We start from the raw sequence: 25205 nt of genomic DNA on the forward strand, positions 1-25205 counted from the left end.
ATGTAATGGTGGTTTTACAGTGATGTAACTCCGATTTTGTCCACCCACTCCTTCTTCAGGAGCTGTTTTCAAGACTGCACCCTCTTGTCTTCATTTCTGCCAGGAAAGTATGAAGCATGACAAGGTTTTGTGGTAGCCTTGGTCAAACCCTGGAAGAAAATGTCCAGTCACAGCAGAGCGCACCTTGCAACACAAGGGCCAGTCATGGCCGTTATCTACACCTGGAAGTGGGCAGTGACCTTTACGCCCTGGCATTTGAGTCGGCCCACATCACTGGCCCTTCCCAGCATGACCAGCCATTTGTTTTCTCTGTGAAGCATCACTACCTCCCGGTCGACCTTGTGGTCACAGGTCAGGGAATGTCATGCTGAATCATGTTATGAACCAGCAATGGGTGTAACTGTTTTTGTGTAGCATTTTGTATTTTTTCTAGTTTTTGGAATGCCACACTCTGATTAAATCAGATGGAACTGCACTGACACATCTGTGGGTAGGAGTAATTTCAGAATGTGATGACATCATAAAAGGCCACTGTAAGATGGACTTCATCCATTGGCTCATGGTGGCAAGGCCCTGAGTAGATTCTGCTGCACACTGCCTTGTGAATGGGTTATTTGATGGATCCTTCATTCTTGGGCCATCCTGTGTATTCAGTTAAGCTTATTGGAAAGCAGCTATGTAAGTTTTTCAATATTTCACCTCTTAGATTTTAACACAGTGCAGGTTTTGCTCCTGTTTATTTACATTGTCTCTGAAACCTTGATTCTGCACAGGCGTTTGTTCAGTTTCAGTGACCAAGTGCTCATACCTCCAGTAAGCTACTGTATGATGCCTTGTGTCGACCAATCCATCAACCAATCAATAAGTCGAGCAGTAGGAGTACTCACAGTGTAGCAGAGCACATTACTGAGAGTGAGTACATTAATTGTGTGAGAATTGATCTAGCTGATTAGCATCTCCGTAGGCACTGTATTTTATTTGTGATGTCCTGTGACCTTAGTTTGATGCAGGAAGGCAGATAGCTGAAAATAGCTCATTCAGAGTTGAGCTCATTACACTTGGGGAATTGCAATTTCGGTTTGTTGTTCTAGTGAGAACCAGCATATGTTGAGCCTCTGTTAAAGAAGCTCAGAGGTTTGTCAGACAGTGTTCTTCATCTCTGGAATACCACAGTGTCACACTAGGTCATGGGGAGCCATATTACCTGCTGTGTATGCAGATGAAGGCTATTAATATTTGCTATGAGCCGTCAGTGAACTCATGTATATTAGTCTTCTGTCTCTCAGTTGAACTTGCCCAAACTATCTGAGTCCTATATTCAGACACTACCGCTTGAGACATTTCATGGTGGATGGTCCCTCTGTGTCAAACGCAGCACTTTGGCAGGCCCTACACACAGAGTGTACATACAGATACAAAACCTCATACAGGTGAATTCAAGAGCTTTGCTGTGAGACCAAACTGCAAGAAAATGTTACAAAAGTAAACAGTACTTTCTAAATGTAATTCCTGGCTTATGGGGCAAAGGACAGTGCTTAAAAGTGTGAGTGCATTGTGCTTGGATTGAACAGATTCTCCAGGTTTGTGAAATGGTGTCCTTTTTTTATTTTGTGGACTTCTGACTTTGAGTAAGTGGTATTTAAGTGTAATTATCTTGTGCAGAATGCGTCTTGTGTAGCAATAGCGCTAGCTGGGACTCTATGGGGATACTGCTGTGCTGGAGCTGCAGTCTAACAGAAACATGATGGGAGCGGAAGTGGCAGAAAGATTAAATGGAAGAAGCCAGTAGGGATTGTTATGGCCCCCCGCGCAAGCTCCTGTGCCTGCGCTGAGTCATCATATTCCGGGAGGCCGTAAAGAAACGCGTGCGTGGAGCGTCTGCGGCTCTCCGCCCGACCTTTCCGGTTCACTGAAGCGCTCGCCGTCACTTCGCCGCGTGCCTGACGCGGTTAGGGCAACAAACGCCTGCAAACGCATGCAGGCACATTCAGGGCTGCCTGACTAACAACAGCACGTAGAGCTCACCGACACTTGCCCTTTTGGAACCAAGGAGCAACGCTTTGTGTTTTATTCCCCTGAAATCCCACCCAGGTTGTATTTAGACTTTAGGCCCTGACCGACATCCACACAAGACATAGTGGTCAATAAATCATTAGCCAAGAATGATGCTGCTTGGTTACATACTTGCACTTGAAAGTTTTCCTTTCCCTGTTGTAACTCTCTGATATAGGCCAAAGAGGTCCAAATTAAATATGATTATTCCTCCATTATTCCTTTAATAGGGAATTTGGTCTAGCAGTCTATCCTACATTTAATATACTGCATAAAGGCTGTGCTCAGGGCATGGAATTTTCTTTCCATTGGCTTGAAAAAGCAAGCATTTTAAGCTGGATGTACCTGGAATATGCCACGTCTGTGCCCTTATTAGGATGATTTTACAGGGTCTTATTTTCTCATAGAACTGCTCTGATAAAGGTGCCCTTTAAATCTGAATTTAGCAGAGTTTAATTGACCGTTTCTTACGCTTGTTCCTTAATATTTGCTGATTTGACACTATTTGTGCACTCTTTTATTCAGTTGCTTGGTCTGACTCCTGGCACTGCCGCCAAAAATTATTTAGCATAATAGTCCACAAGGCAGAATCTGTGAGAAAGTCAAGTTGATGTTTTCTTGAAGTTAGCCAGCACACCAGCAGATTTGTCCTGCTGCGGTCTGTTACTGAAGTCGAGCATGGATCCGAATCTGGAAGGCACGTAAATGAGCAAAGCCTCACAAAGCCTCATCACTTAAAATTACAGCTGCCTTTCTTTCATGGCCCTGTGTCTTGCATGAGCAGTTTGCAATATTTCAGACGTGTCCTTTACCTGAGGACAGAGACTATCCAGGTTTCCAGCAAGCAGCGCTCAAGTTCTTGCACCCACTATGGCATCTGTCTTCGAGAACAGGTACCTGTGTCAACCTGGAGATGGCATGTCCATATCACCTCTTTAGTAAGTGCCCTCCATGACACCAGTTTTAGAGTGGCCCGTGGTTAGATCCTCACTGTGTGGGAAATGGGGAAATGGGAGGAACCACGTGGAGATGGGGGTGTGTTTATGTGTTTGTGTGAAGAGAAAATGTGTATATCCTGTGACTCTCCGGCACCAGGGTTGAGTTGCCTTTAGTGATGAAATCACTGTAGGAAATATGATGCTATGGTAGCTCTATATACTCTAGTAGCACAATAAGTTGCCCAAGTAGTACTAACTGCAGGGACATAAAAGCTACTACAAAGACCTCTGGTCAAAGTCTGATCAGAAATCTAAACTTTAAATGTTTTGTAATAAATGTCAAATCTTTGTAGGATTGAGAATTCCTGACTATGAGCCTGCAGTCCAACCATCTTTCTCAAGTTGATGACACTGGCTGTATTACCAGACAGAGCTTTTCATCTGAGTGGATGAAGGAAGACAAAATCCTGTGGGGGGGGGGGGGGGGGGGGGGGGAAGCAACACTTTTTGCACTGGTATCTGTCAGAGCAGTTATATAATTTACCATGATGTCATTGATTTTTCAACCAGTAACATCAGCTTCCGAGGTCGTACTGGGTGAGGATTTGTTTTCGATATTGTCCTCAGGTGCTGTGCTGGTGCAAAGGTACGTTGAGGTTAAGAAACCTGACCAGTGCTCATTCATTGGCTGGTGGCACTTTGTGGTGTGGGTGCCTTGCCTCATGGCAAAAACATTTGCGTGGGGTACAATGTCCAATGTCAGAATGCTACAACTGTACAAAGTAAGGTTAATAAGGGACCTCTTAGGGTGTTTGAACAACATGTTGCAAGAGTATATTCTGTAGGTGGTGGTAACTCGTGGCAGTGTTAATGAGAGTGTTATATGCTGTGTATTGACACCAATCAGTATAGGTATCGGTCCAGTGTTCACCTGCGCACACAGCGCTAGTGACTCTCCTGATATGTAGGTTTGAATAAGAGGTAGGACAACGAACCAGGTGTTTTTCCACAATGTAATATGCGCTCCCTCCATCCCGCAGGCTCCTGGTAAGATGTCATGGCCAAAGTTCAGTGGGATTTATTACTCTCTGTTGTGTACACTGCCTCTCATTGCAGATGGTCACCCCTATTTCTAAAGCAGACCATGCCTGTGATACGCTCTGCTCTGAGTGGCTCTGCCACTGATTTGCTGCTTAATGTTGATTTTGTGTGAGCTCTTCATTCTCTTTGTTTGCGCACTTCCAACATTGTTGTTGTCGTCGTAATTTTTATTTTTATTATCTTCGTCGTCATGGAGGAGCTCTTCTATCTAGCGTGACTGACAGTGTGTGAGGTACTGTTGTGACACAGTGGTGAGGAGTGAGTATGGAGTTGATGATGGTGCAGCCGCGGGTAGCAGGTGATCCACACACACCCTGTCTGAGCTTTTTGCTTTTGATTTCACAGCGGCGTCGTCTTTTGGGAGCGCACAGCGGATTTCGGTTCACCTCAGCCAAACTATTTGTCATAGACAGCCAGGGCCTCACGTGGCTCCCATTGGCTGGTGGCCAGTGGCCATGTCAACGTACACCGTGAACGAATGGGAGACCTCCCTCATAAGCATTATTATAATCCCACTGTCCGGTGGTACTGTGCTGTGTATGAGTGAGCATTCAGTGCACTATTATAATGCTCAGAGCAGATCTGAATTAGCCTCGTCCTCCAGTAGCTTGTTTCACACAGGCCTGCCCTAAATATGGTCCACTGCAGGTCAAACTTGGCTCCACCGGCTTTTTTGCTGGCGCGTGGAAAGGCTGATAACCCGAAATGTAGGCCGGGAGGGCAGGGGGAGGGGCCGGTGACCCGTCCCGTCGCGACTCCTCTTCCCTTTAAAGAGAGAACTGGGACTGGCTCCGCCTCCCTCCTCAAGCTGGGCAGGGGGGCAGGGTATTTTTAGCCGGCGCCCTCCCTCCCACAGCGGTCCCCATGCAAGGAGGGATGATGGCAGCACGACACCCCTGTCTGTGGGACAGTCCCTGTGCCTGTCCCCTCTCAACTCAGTGGGAATAGGAAGGGCTGCATTTTCAGATACCTGACTCCCCCCATCCCCCATCCTCATCCCCATGCTACTGGTATGCTACCACAGCTGGGATCCCTCACAGTCAGTTTGTGGATGATTATTGAATCAGTGGATACAAAAAAATAGCTGTTTTTGAATGCGGCCTCAGGCAGCCAGAGGCTAGGGAAGGATTTGCATATTAAGTTTTTTCTAAGGGATTAATTAGGTGGATGGTGGATGCTATTTCAAGCTCCGTGAGCCCTGCATAGGTGAGAAGGGACACAGGTGAAAATTAGACACAAGTCATTTTCACACCGTCACAAGAAAGTAATGCTTCACACAGAGAGTGATAAATGTTTGGGTTAAGCTTGAAGGAATTTGTGGTAGAGTCAGAGGCTCCAGGATGGTTCACGACCAGGTCTGACATTGTGATAGCTTCAGTCTAGAGTACAGGCAAATACTATGCTGTATGTTCTTGTCATTATATTTTGCACTCCTATCACTGGGATTGTGCTGGGGAGTAACTGACTTGATTGCTGATTGTAATTTTCCAATGTTAATGTTACATTATTTAATATTTTGACTTGCTATTCAGCCAGTCACAGGTGTAATTCGGCTATGTCTGCTTCTGTTGTCCTTTCATAATTACAGAGATTGCATTTGATACCCTTGGCTTGTGCCTGTGTTTTGTAAAACTGGTAACATGAACTGGCGTGCACAGCATAAAAACTGCAGACAGTATGTGTGATTTGTCTTCATTTACTAATCAAAGAAGCGATCATGAAATGAGTGAACCTGTTTCCCGCTGGGTCACCTTTCGAATATGATAATATATTTTTGATAAACAAGGCACACCTTGTTGCATCACTTCGCTTTTTGCTAATGTTGTTTACTACAACATTTGTCACATCCGTGGAGACGAAAATAGACATTGGGGGGATATTAGCTGTTTCCTTCATCCGTTACCCAAGTGGCCACTCGGGCGTCAAAGTGAAGGACTGTGAATGGCCCATTCTCTCCCCAAATCAAAGGTCAGATCTGAAGACACATTTTTGCCTAATAATTCAGTGAGTCAGAGCTTCCTGCAGTCATGGTATGTTTCCCTTCCTTCAGACAGAGCGAGTAAATGACTGAATGGATGCCTGATGAACCAGAGAAACTGCAACAGGTCTGAGTGATTCAGCAAGTGTGACAGGAATTAATCAGCCTGTAAAGATGGCAGATTATTTATAAAGCAGGATCCGTGACTAAAATTACCGGTGGGCGTGTGTGGTCGTTGGGTACGTCACGCCAGGTGCCACAGGAGGGCGTCGGGCTTTGTGGCACTCGATTGCAGGCCTTTTGTCTCAGGTGCTTCAAAATCACAGCGTGACATTTTTTAATATAAATATGGATTTTTAATATAAATAGGATTCGCATCCACTGAGGCGCATCATCCAGGTCTTAAAGCCATCTAGCCACCACCGGGCTGCGTGGCTCCAGACCCTCCGCAATCACCCCTGCTCCTGACACGCACACATAACCCGAGCCACATAGAGCGCTGGCAATTGGATGCATTCAGGCGAAGGCCACAAAAAGAAAAGGTAGAGGAGAAGGGAATTGTTGCTAAAGCCAGTGGGCTATGCCTGCAGAATGGCATGAATAAATCCATAAATATGAGGCCTACCCTGTGTTCCTGGAGACTTTCATCAGACCACTTTCCCCGCTGTGGTTTTTGATGAATGCATCACATCGGGCTTTGGGGTTATTTTTTTCCCCCCAATTCACTTCTATAATGGAGTCCCAGTTCTTCAGCAGACTTTTAAAGTGCATTCTGGGAGCCTTGTCCAAGGGTGCAGTCTGCTGAAGCCCCAGGTCCAGGAGCCCTGAGAGGAGAACTGGATAGCAGCTCTTGATCATCTGTAAGAGAGAGACCAGGGACCCTGCAGGTACAGCTACAGGACTCTTCCTTTCAAGTCACCCTTTCAGATCAGTTCACTCCGGGATTCTGTTTTACCCCATGCAGTTACACTCCCTCACACTGCAAAGTGCTCTCTCTGCTGCCTGGTTCTGACTGGTCATTTTCCCGCCAGGGAGTACTTTCCCATCAGTGTGGGCACTGATCTTTCTCTCTGGTGAGGAGAGCTGAGCTTGTTTCAGCGGCCATGTTGGATTTGTGCCTTGTTCCTAGTACCTAGTGGGATCATACTGAAATTGCAACAGCTCTGGATGTTGCAAGCTAATGTGAAATTTTCTGTATTTCTGTGCATCTTTAAATGGTAATGACTAAAGCAACAGTGGTTCCCCTGAAATTGATCCAACTGTGTATTTGGAAATGTTAATGCAGGTTTAGTGCCTCAGAGATTGTGGGGTTGGGTTACCAATTTAATTAAATTGTTCTTACTGCTATATGAACAAAATTGTAATTGCTTTAGGAATGAATGTGTGATAGCACTGCTAAACAACATGGTATCTAATAGGGAGCAAAGGTATTTTATTAGACTTATACAAACCATTCCACATTAGTCGCTATGGAGTTATTATGAACAGTTGTTACACACTACACACATGAGTTGTTTCACAGAAATTCCTGAAGTACCTTTGTCAGCTGCACTAGTATGTTTAAATTTATTGTAAAGTGCACCTCCATCTTGTGCACCTGGGAAACGCATCAAGGTGTGATGCTATAGCCTAAATCTCTCTGCCCTCCGCCCTCCGCCCCTCAGCCCTGCCAGCTCCTCGTTCGCCGTGCCGTAGGATGTCCCGCAGCCCCGACCTGAAGGACGACCCCATGGAGTGCCCCCTCTGCATGGAGCCCCTGGAGATCGACGACATCAACTTCTTCCCCTGCACCTGCGGCTACCAGATCTGCCGCTTCTGCTGGCACCGAATCCGCACAGACGAGAACGGGCTGTGCCCCGCCTGCCGGAAGGTACCGCCCCCGTCACCGTCACCCGTCACCTGCATGTGACCAGGAGATGGAGCACAGCAGAATAGAAGGCAATAGAATAGAGCACCTACGTTCAGTGCACTGCAGACTTACGGTACTGTTCAGTGGTGACGTATGTGTAGCAGAACTAGGAGAACAAAACAGATGGGGATGCTGTTTTCCAGTCCCAGACAGTGAGCATCAGACTGGTCTCACCTTTCAATTGTCAACTGATTTACACCTGAAACACCAGCTCAAGTATCCAGGCAAACACTGAAGCGCACCTGGCTGTCAGCCACACGTCTGGCTGACGTTTACAGCTATTCGCAGCGCCTGATCGCACCTTCCTCTGTGGTCAGACTCCAGCAGAGGTATAACCGCTTCACTGCCCCCTACTGCATTGGAGTGTTGCCTCTCTGCTTTGGTCAGGGCATTTTGTTTAGTGTGATGTGCCCCCGGGAAGCCATTTACACGCTCAATTACAGACTAATCAGAAAAACTGGCGGACGTTGGCCTGTTGGGGAACAATGAGTTTGTGCACAAGCCTCTTGAGAAGGCAACTGGTGTCAGAGACTAAACTACACAGAAATATGAGACTTTTTTTTATAATTTAGAATGATTTTCCCTTCTTTTCAGCCAATTTGGATTGCCTGTTTGTAAAATGTTTTTCTGTGCTGCCACCTCCCTGATACATTAGTTGATTGATCAATTTACTGATCCATAATAAATAATACCTATTATATGCACAGATTGATACATTTATAAGTTGACTTCTTGAAATGATGGGGAAGGTTTTATAAAATCAGTGAACCCTCATGAGCTGTAGAAGGCCAGACATCAGGGCAGCGTCTTAATTCTTTCATTGTAACAAGGCCGCTGTCAGCCGTAAGATGGAAGGCAGTGTTTCTGAAATGGCAACACTTCCTCGAGGGCAATTGCTTTTCTAGTTCACCACTTTAACAGATCAGTAATAGAGGCTTTCTGGCATCTCTGGTTGACACAGCAGGAAAAGATTAATTGCCTTTGTTTACGAAGCTATATTAAATAGCCGATTCTAGATATTCCAATGTAAACATTGACAGCCGAGATAAGCATTTTGAATATCCCAGGCTCGGTTAGACAGCATTTTAAGCGAATGCTGTACGGCTGTTACATCATACGAGGTACCCCGGGGCTCCTACTGCTAATCAAAGTACAAGCACCACGTTTGACAGAAACAATTTTGAAGTCAGAACTTTTGATTTTTTTTGATTATGTTCAATGGGGTGTAGCAGAATTCTTCATTATGTGCAATAACTTTCTCCTCGGGGTTTAGTGCAGTATGTACTGCTTTGTAATTCCTTGTTTCATCTCCGGTTGTTGGCTCTTTGTATTCATAATAGTTGTTGTTGTTCACACTGCGTATCGCCTTGAATGGCGTTTAACAAATATGTAACAGAAATTTAACAAAAATGTATTATTGTCATTATTATTACAACTCAAACTTATGACCTTCCAGGAGGAAAGGGATCCTTCCCTACAGCCACCACTGTCTTGACTTCCAGCTGGCTGCATGGTTCTTAGAACAGAGATACAGTCTAGCTGTGCTGTAATGTTGAAGGGTCTTGGGGTTGGGGTGCTTTTTAGCCGGGGCCTAACACAGTACCCCCTCATCCCCCCTGCTGACAGCCTTACCCAGAGGACCCCGCGGTGTACAAACCCCTGTCCCAGGAAGAGCTGCAGAGGATAAAGAACGAGAAGAAGCAGAAGCAGAACGAGCGTAAACAGAAGATGACGGAGAACCGCAAGCACCTGGCCAGCGTGCGCGTGGTGCAGAGGAACCTGGTGTTCGTGGTGGGGCTGTCACAGAGGCTGGCCGACCCCGAGGTGAGGCCCCGCACACACCCACACACACGTACATACATGTGCATACATGCTTACCTACTCATGCACATGCACACATACACATTCACTCACACACACGCTTATTCAGTCGCTCACTCACTCTTTCACACATACCATTTAGACCTCAGGGTCTGTCACTTAAGCATTTAAGCATGATCACAGGCTCAGTTTCAGTGAATTAAACCGTGTGCCCTGCATTTGGAAAACTAGGCTCAGTTCAGGACTTTAACAGTGAATTGGAGGTGAGTCACAGGTTATGAGTTTACATTTAAACCACATCTGGACTTCATTTCCCATCAACACCCACTTCATTATTTCTTAAAACAAACCAAAATGGGGTATAGCCCTATATAAGGGTTTCTGCTAAGGGATATTTGTTCAAGAATTCTGTAGGGAATTTTGTGATTGGACCTCTTGAACCAGAGGGATTCCCAAGCTTTCCTTCAGCGTTCCTTTGATCAGAACTGAAAGTATTTGATAAGTTCAATTCCTAGAGAAATTCACACAAAAATAACAGCATGTTTTTATATGTATTCACATCGCAACAAATTTTTGTTCTCTTTAGTTTATGAAGACAAGTTTATGAAAGGTGTTAATTGTGCTAAAGTCCTCATTGTTCCTTTTTAAGTCATTGTGAGACGTCTTTTGGAAGTGGTATAAACAAAGCATTGTCAGAGATTGTACATCAGGGGATGTACTCTGGTGTGATGTACGGCAGTTGCAACAAACATTTTACTTTATTTTGACTAGATTTGAAGAACATAACCAACTGCTTGTAACAATTGTGTGCTTTCACCTTTTTTTGCTGGGGCTTTGAATTCAGCAGAATCTGTACATCAACAAAATGAGCTACAAAAAAAAGTGTTTTCCTGCCAAACTTCCAAAGAAAATTGGCTTTCCTCTTGAAGATTTCAAGTAGCTGAATGAGGTGGAACAGAATGGCCTGCCAGCATTAGAACAGGCTGCCAGTTCAGCGCTCGCCCACGAAAAACAACCACGGCACTCTGACATCTTAGCGCCCTCAGCACAACTATCATCAGAAATGGCGTTGTTCACCACAACAAAAAAAAAAACAAAAGAGTGTACAAAAGTAATTTTTCATCTCTTTACCAAAAAAAAAAAAATACTGCTTTGTTTGGTGTTTTGCAAGCAGCAAATTGGATTAGAGCACCAAGCCCTGAAAGCATATTTAATCTGGCCACGTGAGCACTTTTGGTGCTGCTTTTGGTTTTGCCAGAGGTGCACATACAGGCGTGATTTTTTTAAAATTTTGTGCTCATGTGGTTGGCTTGTTTTGTGTTTGCTCGCTTGTTATGTAACGGGGATCGTCTTGGACCTCGCTGTAGGCGCTGGTCTTGCCTCCTGCGGAAATGGCTGCTTTTCTTTAAACCGCTCCATTTTCGCCGTTCGAAGGCCTCGGCCGAACAAAGGCCGCTGAGAAGTGTCCGGGCTTCCGCCACATCAGAGTGACCAGAATCTCAAAAGCACGGCCCAGTCAAACCGCAGCGGCCAGCCAAGCAGGCTAGCGCTCAGACAAACAGTTTCTTTCCCTGTCCACACGCTCATACTGAGCCTTCTGTACTATATTGCAGTGAGCTGTTTTTGTTTTTGGAGATGGATTGCCAGCTTTTTTTTTTTTTTTTTTTAATACTGTCCTCATTACTTCAGTGGTGATTCTTGCCGGATCATGGGAAAAGTGATTAGAATCATGTGAGGGCATTTCTTTGCACCATATACAGTATTTGGCCACTTTCTTCTTGATGGAAATGTATGAACAATATGTGGAAATATCTGCATTCTGTTGTCTTTCCTATTATGTGAATTTAATCTTGCACAAACGGTCAGAGTGAAAAACGTACATGTTGGCGTTTTTATTTTCTTAAAGCAATATGTTCCAGCATCTTTTCAAAAATCTAGATCTTATTAGAACTCAGTAGCTATTGTCCATTGTCAGTATTTCATTTTAATGGAATTTGTTTTTCCTTTTTGTTTGCCATTAATGTTGTAACCTCCCAGGGTGCAATGCTGAGCTCCTAATTTTACTGCCCCTGCTGAAGTCGCCTTAGATCTGATAATCACATTTTCAAGTTTTACGGATAAGCATCCATACAAAATTAGGTCTGGAGGAAGGACTCAATTTTCTCTTGCTATTAATATCTTCTTAAGCCTCACTTTAGTATGTGTCGCCCCAAAAAAATGGGGCCGTGGGATAGCGCCTGACCCCTGTCCTCTCCCCTGTCCACCCTGCCCAGGTTCTAAAGAGGCCAGAATATTTCGGGAAGTTTGGGAAAATCCACAAAGTGGTCATCAACAACAGCACATCATATGCTGGGTCACAGGTAAAGGAGGCCATGTTGTTATGGAAATTAATAAAAGTGAATTTTCTAAGCCCATACCCATAGCCCTACGGTCCAAGTCATACGGTGTTGCACCGTTATACATATTACATGAACAAATGGAAAGTCATTGTTATTGATGTTCGAGCCTATGCATCAAATATTATCTGTAATGTGAATATGTACTGTATCATTTTTTATAAACGACTGTCTTTGTCTGACAGGGTGATTGTTTAGGTTGTTGACAGATGTGTTTAGTTTTGGGAGTTTGGAATACCCCGATGCCTGGTCCGTCTAACGATGTTCTCGTCCACAGGGTCCTAGTGCCAGTGCCTACGTCACTTATATTCGATCCGAAGATGCCCTCAGAGCTATACAATGTGTCAACAATGTAGTCGTTGATGGTAGAACACTTAAGGTGAGCCTCAGAGGTTGGGTGGGTTTGCCAGTACTGGCTCTGACTGAGGAAAGGCCCAACGGCTTTCCGTGCAGCTGACTGGAAGTTCATCACCTCACATAATTCAGTTCGATTTTGGATGAGAAAATGAATTGACTAAAATTCCTGCAGCAGAAGGTATGGGAAGGGAATTGAATGTGTTCGGCATTCTGCCATTCTGAGGCATACTGAAAGTATTAAGATGATGTAACATAGTAAGGGATGTTATTACTACTATGGTCCTCAACACATCTTGTGAATTGAATAGTCTTATATCGATCCTCTTGGCCTCCCTCTGTTGATACTGAATTGGCTGCCCTGGCTTCCGTTCGCTGGCCACTTGGCTTCTAATGCACATGTTCTCTTCTGTCCCAGGCCTCTTTAGGTACAACAAAATACTGCAGCTACTTTCTAAAAAGCATGCAGTGTCCAAAACCGGACTGTATGTACCTACATGAGCTGGGGGACGAGGCGGCTAGTTTCACAAAAGAAGAGATGCAGGTATGAGTCCTTCATTCAATGATCCTTCAGCTGTAACGGGGACCCGTCCACCCTAAAAATCACCTGTTACAGAGCTTCCAGCTCTGCTTCTCATTCCTCTGTCTGCCTGTCTATCTCTGTCTGTCTGTGCAGGCGGGGAAGCACCAGGAATATGAACAGAAGCTGCTACAGGAGCTCTACAAAATGAACCCCAACTTCTTACAGACCTCAGCCGGGGGAGGGGAGAAGACAAAGGGCAAATCAGGCTCTTCACAAAGGTGCCCCAGCTCTCCTCTCCTATGTAACGCACTACTTACCTGTAGCCATACCCACAGACATACCTGCTTTAATGCAGTCAGCATTGCTGCAACCACCTGTGCCAACCCTAAACAGATTACCTAAACCACAGCCATACCTGTTTCACTGCAGACAGCTTGACGAGATTCAGAGACGTGTACTTCAGGCAAGAGAACTGCAATCACTTCCATGCCTGCTTCAATGCAGACATCAGGATTGCATCCAAACCTCTGCCTTAAGCAGGGAATCAGTAGCAATAGCATGATATTGCTGTTTGTGTTCAGTATGGATGTGTTCTTCAGACAGGCCTCACTGGAGCATTGAGCATAAAATGTGAGACCAAGAATGTGTGTGCATGCAGTAGGTGCGGGGACAGAATTCAGGTTCATAAAGTGTAATAATACTGTGACATTTATGTCTTTGCACCTTCCACTCTCTTATTTGAACAGCGGGAGCCAAGGAATGGCAAATGAATAAGTCCTCAGAAGTCACCTGGGGTTTCTGCACCAAAGCAATATCACCTCAGTGGGTGAAAGAGGGCGAAGTGAGAGATTTATAAGCGATAGAGCACGGCCTGTCGACACCAGCCTGTAGCTTTCAGTTTCACGAGCTCAGATTTGGAAATGGGAGGGGAATTCAGGCTATCGCTCAAGAACCCTGGTCACATCTTCTGTCCTACAAACATGTCGGCCATAAGAGTAAAACCCTGTGACCCTGTGGTGGTGGTGGGGCCTCATGAAACTTCATTGCAGGTGGAGCTTAGATCACCTGCCAATCATTGTCTGATACGAAGTAGTCTAGAGTCTAAACAGTTATGCTTTAGAGGCATAAAAATGTGATAGCTCTGCCCATTATTTTGCTTCATTCACTCATCCTTCCTGTTACCCTCTTCCCTCTCATCCATGTGTTCCCCCGTCACAGACCCAATAGCAACAGCAAAGAGGCGTGGCCGTCGTTACAGAGCTCCGGCAAAACAGCCAATGGGCTGGCTTCAGAGCACCTCAAGACACCGCCTCTCCTGGACGGGTCCTCAGACTCAGAGCACATGACCCCGGACGGGCCCGACTCGGAGCTGGGGCTGGGGCCAGTCACCGCACTCTCCCCCTTCTCCTCCAACTGCGACCCTGCCAGGTACCCAATCAGACACCAGAAAATTCACCCACCACTGCTGCCTCCTGTTTCCACAGGAAGTGAAGTGTTGTCTTGTCTAGTGTTATCGTTGTATTGCTGTGTGTGTTTGCCTGGCAAATGCCACCACACACAATGACTGACCACGCATTTCTTATGTGTTTGTCCTAACCTATTTGTGCTGCTGTGTTCAATTTCTGACCAGTATCTCTGTCGTGAGTCTGAACTTCCATATTCTTGTCTGTTAATATTCTTTAAAAGGCTGTTAAGAAAAAATATTCAATGTAAGTGTAAAAAGTGAAATAATGGATATACTGTCATTGGTAACATGTGAGGGTATTTGTTTCTGAGGAATTTTTTTGATTAATGTAAACGTATATTTGATGAATAGCAATAATGATATTTGATGAGTAACAGAATCCATACCTCCCTTTGTAGCTGTGAAAGACTGCACTCTTCTAAAAAGACTGGAAAGACTACTCTCCTCGCCATAAGTCAGTTGTGATTACATTGCACTTGGAGTATTGGGCCAAAAATATATTTTGATTGGCTAACCTGTTTCAGTCACTGGATGTCAAATGCATTTCTACTCCCAGTCCTTTCTGTATTCATCAATGCCATGTGGCATTTTAAAATGTAACAGCCACAGAGGCAGATGGTCACTTCACTGATATTTCACTCAGGTGTGGAACAGTAATGACCACGATGCAATAAATCAATTTTTCTAAGCTGAAGGATTTGAGGATTCAAGTACTGTTACTAAGACTGTCTTACATGTTGAGTAGCTACATGTTGGCTAATAATTTATTTTTTATGAACCTAATTCGGTTTTGAATTCAACCTGAAGTGATCAAATTAAGGCTTGCGGGTGTTGTGGTAAAGTACTAGCAGGTATATACTTGAAGGGTTTCTTTCATAAGGGTTTCTTTCCAAGATGAGAACATACCAGTATCATAAAAAGAGCTCTTGAGACTGGTTCTCCCTCTAGTGTAGTACCAAGCTCCCCCCATACACCGCTGTTCGACTGCCATGATCCTCCTCTCTGATGGATAGCGGTCACACTTGAAGGCCTTCATTTTATTTTCTATCTGTATTCTGTTTCTTTTCAGCCCCACTGACAAACCTCCAGAATCAATAAGTATAGGGAATGGTGAGAATTTACAACAGGTGAGAGAATCTCATTGTCATTTTAACCACAGAAACTGGCCGTTTATTTGTCTGTTCCAACAGTTGTGTTTTTTTTACCATTGTTTGCAGTTGCATCAACAGCTTGATTGGAATATGAAATTTGTTGAGATGCATCTTTTGCAAGGTGTTTGAGTGTCTACATATGTGTACAGACACACACACACACACACACACACACACACACACACACACACACACACACATCACACATTATCAAAGGCTTTTCTTGGCATGCCGATTGGGCAGAGAGTGAAATGGCGTGATACAGTCTACACTGAAATGCAAAGCACAAAGGAAGCTGCATCTCGTGAGTCCTTTCTTGATTAGATTTCCTTTGAGGTGCCATTTTAAATGGTCTGGCTCACCATCATCCCCAGCAAAAGGCATCTTCCCCGACATCACTGACAGTCTCCCTCTCTGTAGATCGCCGGTCGGGACTCCCCCTCACCCCCTCCAGGCCTCACCAAGCCCGCCCTGGTCGTCCCGATCAGCGTGTCAGACCTCACGGCCCGCTCCCCCTTCGAAGGGGCCGCGGCCGAGTCCCAGTCGCTCTTCTCCGACAACAGCAACTTCCGGCACCCCAACCCCATCCCCAGCGGCCTGGCGCCTTTCCCCAGCTCCCCACAGGTCAACTCGGACTGGCCCACCGCCCCCGAGCCACAGAGCCTCTTCACATCAGGTGAGGCTCTAAGGAGCTCACTCCTCTTTGGAGTTTGTCTTTGCCTTTACACTCAACTTGGATGATGTCTTCATTACCTTGCATCACATAGACCCCATGTGAGGCCACCTTGGCCAAGGGCAAAACAGAAAATGTAAAAATTGCAGTTTTAAGGCAAATCTACAATGCATTCCATTATTTTCTCATTTCTGGAAATGCATACTTTGCCTGGAGTCAAAATATTTGTAGAAAGGAGATTATTTTGACCTGTTATAATTGGCCAGTTTAATTCCCTCTATTACCAGTTAAGGAAGTTTACCTGTGTGCACTGGTTTCTTTCTGAAGAGATTATTTGGTTAAAGTACTTCAAGATTCTGTGACAGTTTGTATATAAATATAATGTAAATACAATATAAAGCCTTCTGGCCAGAGGTGTGTAATGCCTCTATCTGTTTCCCTTCCCCAGATACCATACCCGTGTCATCATCCACAGACTGGCAGGCGGCGTTCGGCTTTGGCTCCTCGAAGCAGCAGGAGGACGACCTCGGCTTTGACCCCTTCGACATCACTCGCAAGGCGCTGGCTGACCTGATCGAGAAGGAGCTCTCCGTGCAGGACCCCTCGCCCCTCTCGCCCGGCGCCCTCCACAGCCCCCTGCACGGCCTGCCCACCAAGGGGGTCCCCAGGGGAGGGCCCCCTCCCACCAACGCCCACTTCCCCAACTCGGGCCTGCCCCAGCGCTTCTCTCAGTTCCAGCACCGGGCCGTCTACAGCTCCTTCAGCTTCCCCAGCCAGCACGCCCGCTACCCCTGGATGGGCGTGCCCACGCGCAATAACCTCATGCACTTGAACCACACGGCGAATGCCACCTCAAATAGCAATTTCTTGGACTTGAGTTTGTCGGCACAGCACAGTATGGGGCTGGGAGGAATTCCCATCACAGGTAAGATGGGCTCTCTGGCACTCCGCTTGGAGGGGTGTGTGGTCACCTGGGGAAATGGAATTGGGAGGAGGGGAGGGGTATAGAAATGGAATTCTGTTGGTTTCTTTTGTCCCACCCTGCAAAAGGCAGTGCCCTCTGTTCCACTGACTACATTTCCATGGATATTGCATGCTCTGTGATTCCGCTCGTGCAGGAGTAAGTAGAGCCATTTCTGCAGCGATAGGGAACAAAACTGATTTCACTGGTCGAGATGTTCATAGAGTGTGATGTTTGGCAGAATGTCTTACAGCCTGATTCCCAGAAAAGTTTATCTATTTATCTATTTATTTTCTGCAAATCGATGTCTGTAAGATCGAAGTAAACTCCCGTATTGATTGTAGGTGAGGAAGTGGTGGTGCACACTGAATTTGCAGTCTAAACCATCGCAGCATTCACAAATGAAGTACCCGCTCACAGAATATCTATAAAAAGGAAAATGTCCGTAATGTTTTGAATGGGCAGATATATTAGGTTAAGTGTTGTGGTCAGCATTTCAAGCTTCTGCGAATTACCATGGCATGATAATTGCTTTCTTAAGGAATTGACCTCTCAACTGTTTTCATTTCTGTTCAGCTCAGTTCAAGCATAAGAAAATGCTTTGAGCTCTTTGGTTTGGATCCAAATTGAGAAAGTTATCAGCAGTTATCGACTTAGTCAAAACAAGTTTGGTAGATAGTTCCATCTTCTCAAATTTAGTGTTCTCTCCACTGGCAGCTCTTCGTGTTCTTGGATTCCATTTCATCCAGGCATTAAGGCTTATTGCCCAGATTCTCTGCTCACTTCAGATGAATCAGGTTACATCAGTTCAAGTAAATCCACGTGTGAATCCTGGGGCGCATGTGTAACCCAAGTGACCTTTGATTGACAGCCTTCTCCGTGTAGTCCGAGTCGAAAGAGGTCTGCAGCCCTTAGTCACTGTGTAAAATGCTTCTCTGTATGCTGTCTTCACAATTGTCTGATTATTGTAAGAATCAGACAAGCACAATAATAGCATTTACAATGATAGTATTAACTACATATAGGATTACTGTTTGATAGAATACGTATATAGAACAATTATTTAGAAGAAGGTACAACATAAGAATTATGTTTGATTGCTGCAGCCCCAATCATGTATGGATGTCATGTTCAGTGAATATTGAATTACGTGCATTTTGTTGTTAATAAGATGCAGTTTACTTTATGATCACAAGGTGGCAGCACGATATAACCATTGCTGTTGATTAGACATACTCCCTGTAAATTTTTCTTCACTTATTCTATAGGTATTGTTAAATTGATGATGGAACCTTATCTGTAGTGTATACACATTTCTGTAAATGGGTAGCTGGGTAATGTGGTAATGCATCAATGATTTAACATTCATCTCTTATGTTCTATACACAACATGTTTTGCAGCTAATCTGGCTTGCATAACCCATTTCACAGTGTCAGTCTTTGGGAAATGCATTTCCTGTTAAATTATGAAATGCAGGTGCTGGCTCTACAGGTCAATCAGGGATAGATTTGCCCTCTGTGAGTGGAGCATTTTATTTTTTAGTCATGTTATTGACATTTGAAAACATCAGCTGCTTCTGTTGCAAGTATTCAGCCTGTGAAATGGTATCTCTACGGCAATTAGCTATTGCCTGCTTTGGTTGAAGTAATTACCTAATTTCAGAAGCATCTACAGTTACAGGAATAAAGCAGTCTTTTTCACAAAAAGCATAGTTTACACAGAGGTAGTAGAACAGCCCTACATTGTTTAGCAGTCTGAGCTTACAGACAGGTTGAAACTCATGTATATGGAGCTGTCGTCATAGAGCGGTGAAGGCACCCTTGGTCGCTTCTCGACATTCATGAGTTAATAGCGGTGGAAGAGCGATTCTTTATGGACCTCATCATGGGTGGAGCTCCCCTGTCAATCACTGACTTTCCACCGCAGAGCACCACGATTGGTTCAGATCAGTGACTCACTGATGGCTCATGATAGCTCTGCCAGGTTTGTGGTCCATGAAGCCTCACTCCCCCATCAGGAGAATTTTCTCTGCAGTGTTATGGCTCTAAAGAGAGGTGGGAAGGAGGTTGACTCTGAACAGTATGGAACAGGGAAGGAGCACGCTCTGCTTCGGCTGATTGAAACTGTAAACGCTAATGCCGTTCAGCACTGTCCGCCACATTCATCTGTCTCGAACAAAACCGCTTGTCTCCTCGCCCAACGTCGTGCACAGCTCTTCTGAGGTAGAGATTATCATTTCATAACGGGAAACGACATCCTTGAAATTACAGCTGCGGTCCTCTTCCAAGGAGCGGGTTCCTCTGTGTGTGGTTTATAAGGTCCCGATCTTCTCACGAGCACTAATTATGTCTCATAATCTCCATTTCCATTTTTATTACTGTCTCCTCAGAGACGACTTCTAAACAGAATTATTTTCAAGATTGTATACAAACAGGAAAAAGATTCATGGCTTGCACTGACTTAACTACTAACTAACTGAAAGTCTTTTGATTTATTTCTGAAATTGTGTTACAAAGTAGGATCCTTGGCTCAGCTGGAATGGTAAATGAAGCAAATTGGCTAGTGTAGTCACATAGCCTATATCTCCTCCATTCCCAAGGTCTCGGAACCCTACGGCATTGATGTTAATATTAACTGCTATCCCTTATAAATCTTTCATTGTCTTGCTGTATGTTATAGTAAAAGGTTATTATATCTCCTCTTAGTCAAGCTGCAAGGCATCCTTTATGAAAATGTATCCAGTGTTAGGCACACATTATGGTTTGAGGACATAGCTTGGTTCAACAGCTTTTTGTTTGTTTTGCAGCAAGCCTTGAGTCCCTTCCTTTAATGAGAGTGCCGGTTGCTCATGTGTTTGTGAATTTAGGTAGTTGTAACTCAGATATTGTCAAATATTATAAAGATATAAATGCTATTGGTGTCTTGGAAGGACAAACAACACTTGACAACCTTAACCAGAAAATTTATGATGGGAAATGCAGTTCATAGAGACCCAAGGCATCCATGGTGAAATGCAGGGCAGGGAAAATATTCTTTGAGCCACAGGTGTGTGGAAATACTGCTCTCTCCTCTTCAACCTCTGAGTCTCTCCTGTGGAGGAGCAGTGCTGGTCCCTCATCCCCTGACATCGCAGGTCCACACTCTGATTTGCTATGGGGCCCAGTCTTTGGCTGTTGCTGGCTTTGCTGTGTGCTCTGATTGGCCACTGTGTGGAGCACGTGATCCCATTGGCTGCTCAGACCCAGCTCTTTTAGCCGAGTGAGAGAGATTAATAATCTAAGGAAGTACCTTGGGAGTGCGACTCGAGTTGCTGTTTTTAGACTTTCTGTCCACCTCAGCAGCAACTCCCCGTGAATAATAATTTAATTTATTGTCTGCCTCACTCCCCCTCCATCTTTATTCAGCCCTTTCGACCTCTAACATGCATGCTGTCACTCCAGACAACAGTCGAAGTCTGCCTTTCCACACACAAACGCTCACAGCGAATATCTAGAATGTTCCCTCTCTGTTTTGAAACAGCGGCAGTTGGCAAGACAAATAGGCTCCAGATTTAAAATGATTTGTGCTGTCTAACAAAAGGTTGACTCAGCTGTGGTGGTTCAGTGTAGTCAACTCCATTATACACAATGGTGCTGTGGAAATAACCCTGCATGACCAAAAAAAAAAAAATAACACAAACAAAAACCATAGAAATTTCGCTGGCGAAGCCCCAATGATAAAACTGGCCAAAAGGGCAAAATGCATGGTACTCTGGGGCTGGTTTCTTGCCATTAAAAAAAATGTAATAATTTTCTTGATAGTACTGCGCCAGCCACTGTCCTTGTACTATATCATACCCGATCAGAAATGTCACATTAATGGTCCAGTTTCAGATTAGACTGACAGACGTGAAAGTAATTAGATTCAAAACTGAATCTGCGAAGGCGGGTAGAAGTGTGTTGGTAAAGTTGCCTTTCTCTAGGCGATATTATAAAGGCTAGCTGTGTAATGTTAGATCATTTGAGCGCACATGGAGAATTTCATTACATAGCTTTGTTGACAATGATTTTGAAGCCAGCTCTCTGCTTTATGAATAAAACATGTGGCCCCTTGTTTATTTGTGGATGCAAATAGCTACGTAGGTGATAATGTTAATGCCTCTTGCGTTCCCATGCTTGACTTGCATAAGATGGTGGAAGGTGGGGTCGCTCTTGAGGGAATACTGACCTTTTGATTTTGCCCCTTTTTTGATGCATATCAACATTGTTTCCTTTAACCAATGACCTTGCCTGTGTAACTTGTCCAAGCTGGCTTGTCATTGGTGAGTGTTGCTGCTGGACCTCACAGGCTTTTTTTCCGCCTTGTCTGTAAACACCATCAATCACTCTGTGCTGGACACCTGCACGTCCAGGCTGTCCCTGGGCGCACCTGGTAATGGTGTCCGAGCCGGTGTGCAGCCTGTGTTTTTGAGTACTGACTACCAGAACTCGCGCCTCTTCTGCCCGCGAGAGTCTTCTTTATTAGACCTCTGAGTCAGAGCTCGGGCAGCGTGGGTCCTGGAGTCCTATCCGTGAGGCCATTGAGAAAGGCCCCGGAGTGCACCTGTCTAGCAGCAAACAAAGCCAGCCGTACGTGCGTCTCGTAGCAGAGGTAGTTGGTCCTGTGGGAAGCTTCAGTCCTGCAGATTAGTTTCAAAGCTGTGGAGGCGCGCGGTGTGGTGGGGGGAGGCGAGGCAGGCCTCTGTCTGTGCAGAGCGAGCCCAGATGCCGGATGGTTGAGAGCAGTCTGGACCTGTCACTGCCAGTGACCCACTTTGGCGTCAGCGCAAAGGAAACCATACTGTTGCACCGCTAATGGTCTGGTCTGTAATGATGCACAAATTGTTGAGAGGCAAAGTTTATGAGTAGCATTTGGAATGTTGCCTTGTGAATTTGCCAGCCTAGCACCTTTGACGGCAGATGCCCCCCTGCAAAACACTTCACCAGACATTTTGGGTAGTCTGAATTCTCTCGTGGCCTAAGTAGACGTCCTGTCCTGGCCTCCTTCTCGTTGGTGTTTATTAGCAGAGGAATGGAGAGCTCAGCAGAAGTATTTTTTCTTGTGTAGGGAAACGGAGCTCTGTATATCGAATGGTAAATTCAGTACCTCTACTGTTTCGATTTCCAGACTCCTTTGTCGTCTGGTGTTTCTATGAAATCTGTTAGATCCACCTCTCGCCTAACTTCGAAATGTGAAGTTGTTGCTTCGGCCTTTCATCTAATCTGAATAAAAAAAATTGTGTACATTTATTGATGGAGCAAGGAGGCTTTGTTGTCAGGTTTGGTGGTAAGGTGTAATGCCATTGGGTGATCTTACTAAGAGACCCAGGGCGTATGTCCATTTGTCCATTTGTTGTCTTTTGGGTTCTGTGCTAAACTGAGACTTCGTTATCACATGTTGGTCTTATCAGATGCATGGGGATTTGGTGATAAACCGAATGAATTGTTTCTAAATGGCATGAAATAAAACCCTTCCAAACAGTTTCCCAGACATTGACGACCTTGTGTCAGTGGTTAAAATGGTACGGTCAAGATAAAGCATTTGGCTATCATGAACCTAGTAACATGCATACAGCTGCAAATAGCTGTTCTTTTTCTTTGAAACATTATGTTGGTGTAAGCAATAGCCAAAATTCTACTAGTAATATTTAAATGTTCTTGTTTAATTGGACCGTGGCCTTTTTGAATAATTGATTTTTGTTCCCATGGTGCCCCCGATGGGGTCCTGACCTTAGTGTAAGGAAGAGCTACACTGCACTGTGAGTTGGTGTCCTAGTCTTCCGTTCACAGAAGGGCTCTTTTCTCTCTCTCTTCCTCTCTTTTTCCAGAAAATAGCGCCTCTGTAGAAAGTATAAACATGAAAGAATGGCAGGACGGCCTGCGAGCCCTCTTGCCCAACATCAACATCAACTTTGGGGGGCTGCCAAACTCTTCCTCCTCCTCTTCCTCATCCTCGTCATCCAGTGTCAACCACACAGGGGCGCCGGGAAACTCCGGGGGGGTCTCACACAGTTTAAGTTGGGATGGGACGGCCAGCTGGATGGACCCCGCCATTATCACAGGTAACCAACAGAGCGGCCAACCAATCAGGACAGCTTTAGAAGGGAGGAGGGTTGGGGTTAAGGGCTTAGCTTCCCAGTATCTGACTAATCAGAAAGAAGCATGATGCTAACAGGGAGCGTAGTTAGTGAAGTGGTTTCGATGGGCGCAGTGATTTCACTAATCATGAAATGAAGGTGGTGCAGGGTATGGAAGCAACCCCCTCCCCATTTCTACTGCTCTAAATCTCTCTGTCTGTTTCTTACTTCAAACAAACAGGAAGATGCTGCTTGATACACATTATTCTGTGCAATTGCCCTCTGGCTGTTGAGAAATGAGAACAAACTGAATTCCATGTGAATACAGTTGATGTCATTGGGGGGAGTGTTTTGGGGGACAGTTACCGTTATTAACATGATTTTCACTTAACATTGGAAAATATGTGCCCCAGATATTAAATTACCATCAACATTATGTGGATGACACCGTAACATGGAAAGAGGCGTAAATTACTCTGATTTTTGGGGGCCGGTTGGGGGGGCTGGGAATATAGGGTATGAATAAGGCCTTTGCTAGTGAATGGGATTAATCCCATTTTAGTGGTGAGGGTTAGAATAATCCAGTGACACAGTTATGTCTTTGTATTTCATGCTGAATGTAGGTCGCATAGGACTTCGGATGGTGTGTGGATAGTGAGAATGTAACAAGTTACGTGCTTGGTATGTTGTAGTAATCTTTTCACGATCACAAAAACATACAAAACATTTCATTATCTCCGCAGCTGTGAAATAATAGTATGGTTTAGAGAGGGCACGGTATATTGGTTGTTACTTGGAGTATGATGGAACTCAATCTGGGATTAACTCTTCATCTGGCGACCTGTATGAACTCAAATGGTATGGTGTTAGAAGAGATGTGAATGGATGATTTCTGCTGACATTGTGGTGGAGATGCACATGATGCATAATTTTACATTTAGTGAGAAAGTTCTTTTATTAGTGTTCAGTGGGTTGTAATTTTAATTACACACACACACACAAATATATATATATATATAATATCATTATAACATAGCTTAGTCTGTGCTAGTCTGATATGAAGAGTGAGAGGCAGCAGCTGTAGGTCTTGTGTGTTAAAAATCAGCTCTTTAATGCGCTCGCTGAAGCCGATGTGTGTTTGCATGCCTGTTGCTCTAAGCCCCCACCTGAAGCCATGCCCTCTTTTGCAAAACTGAAGATTCCTCACTGGCGCCTTTCCTGCTAAAGGCCACAAAGGAATGCATACGTCCCTGTTCAGCCCCCGGCTGCATCGCAAACCCAATCACGGCTTCAGCAACCCAGCTAAAGGCCTTGGCCGCTAAAACAGATCAATATCCCAATTAAAGATCGCACAGTAGCTTTCCCCCCCTTTGTGAGATACACACCCTGAGCGGCGCTGAAGTTATAGCCGTCTCCTAACACGCCCGTAATTAGGATATTAAAGGAGGGATCCTGTTTTCCAGTGGCGCAAAGAGACTGGGACCCGCATCAGCATTGAAGTCACGGCTGTCGTCTCGGCACGCAGGCTGCCTGTGACATCCATTATCTGCTGGAGGTTGAGAATTAATGGCTCGCAACAGGATGTCAGCCAGTATATGCCAGCTTCGCAAAGCGGGGTGAACTCACTCATAACGTTCGCTTCTGAGACAGTTTGGCTCATAACGGCTTCTCCCCTCATAAGTCAGAACAGATTTGCGCTCGCTCGCAGGCTTGTTCCACCACCGACCGTTATTAAGTTGCCTGGTGCCTGATTTCAATTACTAAAACTTGCACAAACTGGCTGCGTCC

At 45.0% G+C, this 25205-nt stretch overlaps 1 protein-coding gene across 3 annotated transcripts in view; it reads left to right on the top strand.

The window, feature by feature from the left end:
- LOC118772094 (CCR4-NOT transcription complex subunit 4-like) overlaps nt 1–25205 on the top strand; it is a 32689-nt gene that overhangs the window by 4116 nt on the left and 3368 nt on the right. For 2 of the 3 annotated variants that reach the window (XM_036520350.1, XM_036520351.1), the window contains exons 2-12: nt 7734–7939; nt 9605–9802; nt 12073–12159; nt 12473–12574; nt 12968–13093; nt 13226–13350; nt 14291–14500; nt 15607–15664; nt 16109–16364; nt 16810–17286; nt 23169–23402. In XM_036520350.1, coding sequence (XP_036376243.1) covers nt 7766–7939; nt 9605–9802; nt 12073–12159; nt 12473–12574; nt 12968–13093; nt 13226–13350; nt 14291–14500; nt 15607–15664; nt 16109–16364; nt 16810–17286; nt 23169–23402 — 2047 coding nt within the window. In that variant the 5' untranslated portion in view covers nt 7734–7765. The remainder of the gene's footprint in view (nt 1–7733; nt 7940–9604; nt 9803–12072; nt 12160–12472; nt 12575–12967; nt 13094–13225; nt 13351–14290; nt 14501–15606; nt 15665–16108; nt 16365–16809; nt 17287–23168; nt 23403–25205) is intronic. The other variant, XM_036520352.1, reaches the window with a different exon arrangement.

The sequence above is a fragment of the Megalops cyprinoides genome, chromosome 25 (assembly GCF_013368585.1).
Source record: "Megalops cyprinoides isolate fMegCyp1 chromosome 25, fMegCyp1.pri, whole genome shotgun sequence".
In the NCBI taxonomy this organism is placed as follows: Eukaryota; Metazoa; Chordata; class Actinopteri; order Elopiformes; family Megalopidae; genus Megalops; species Megalops cyprinoides.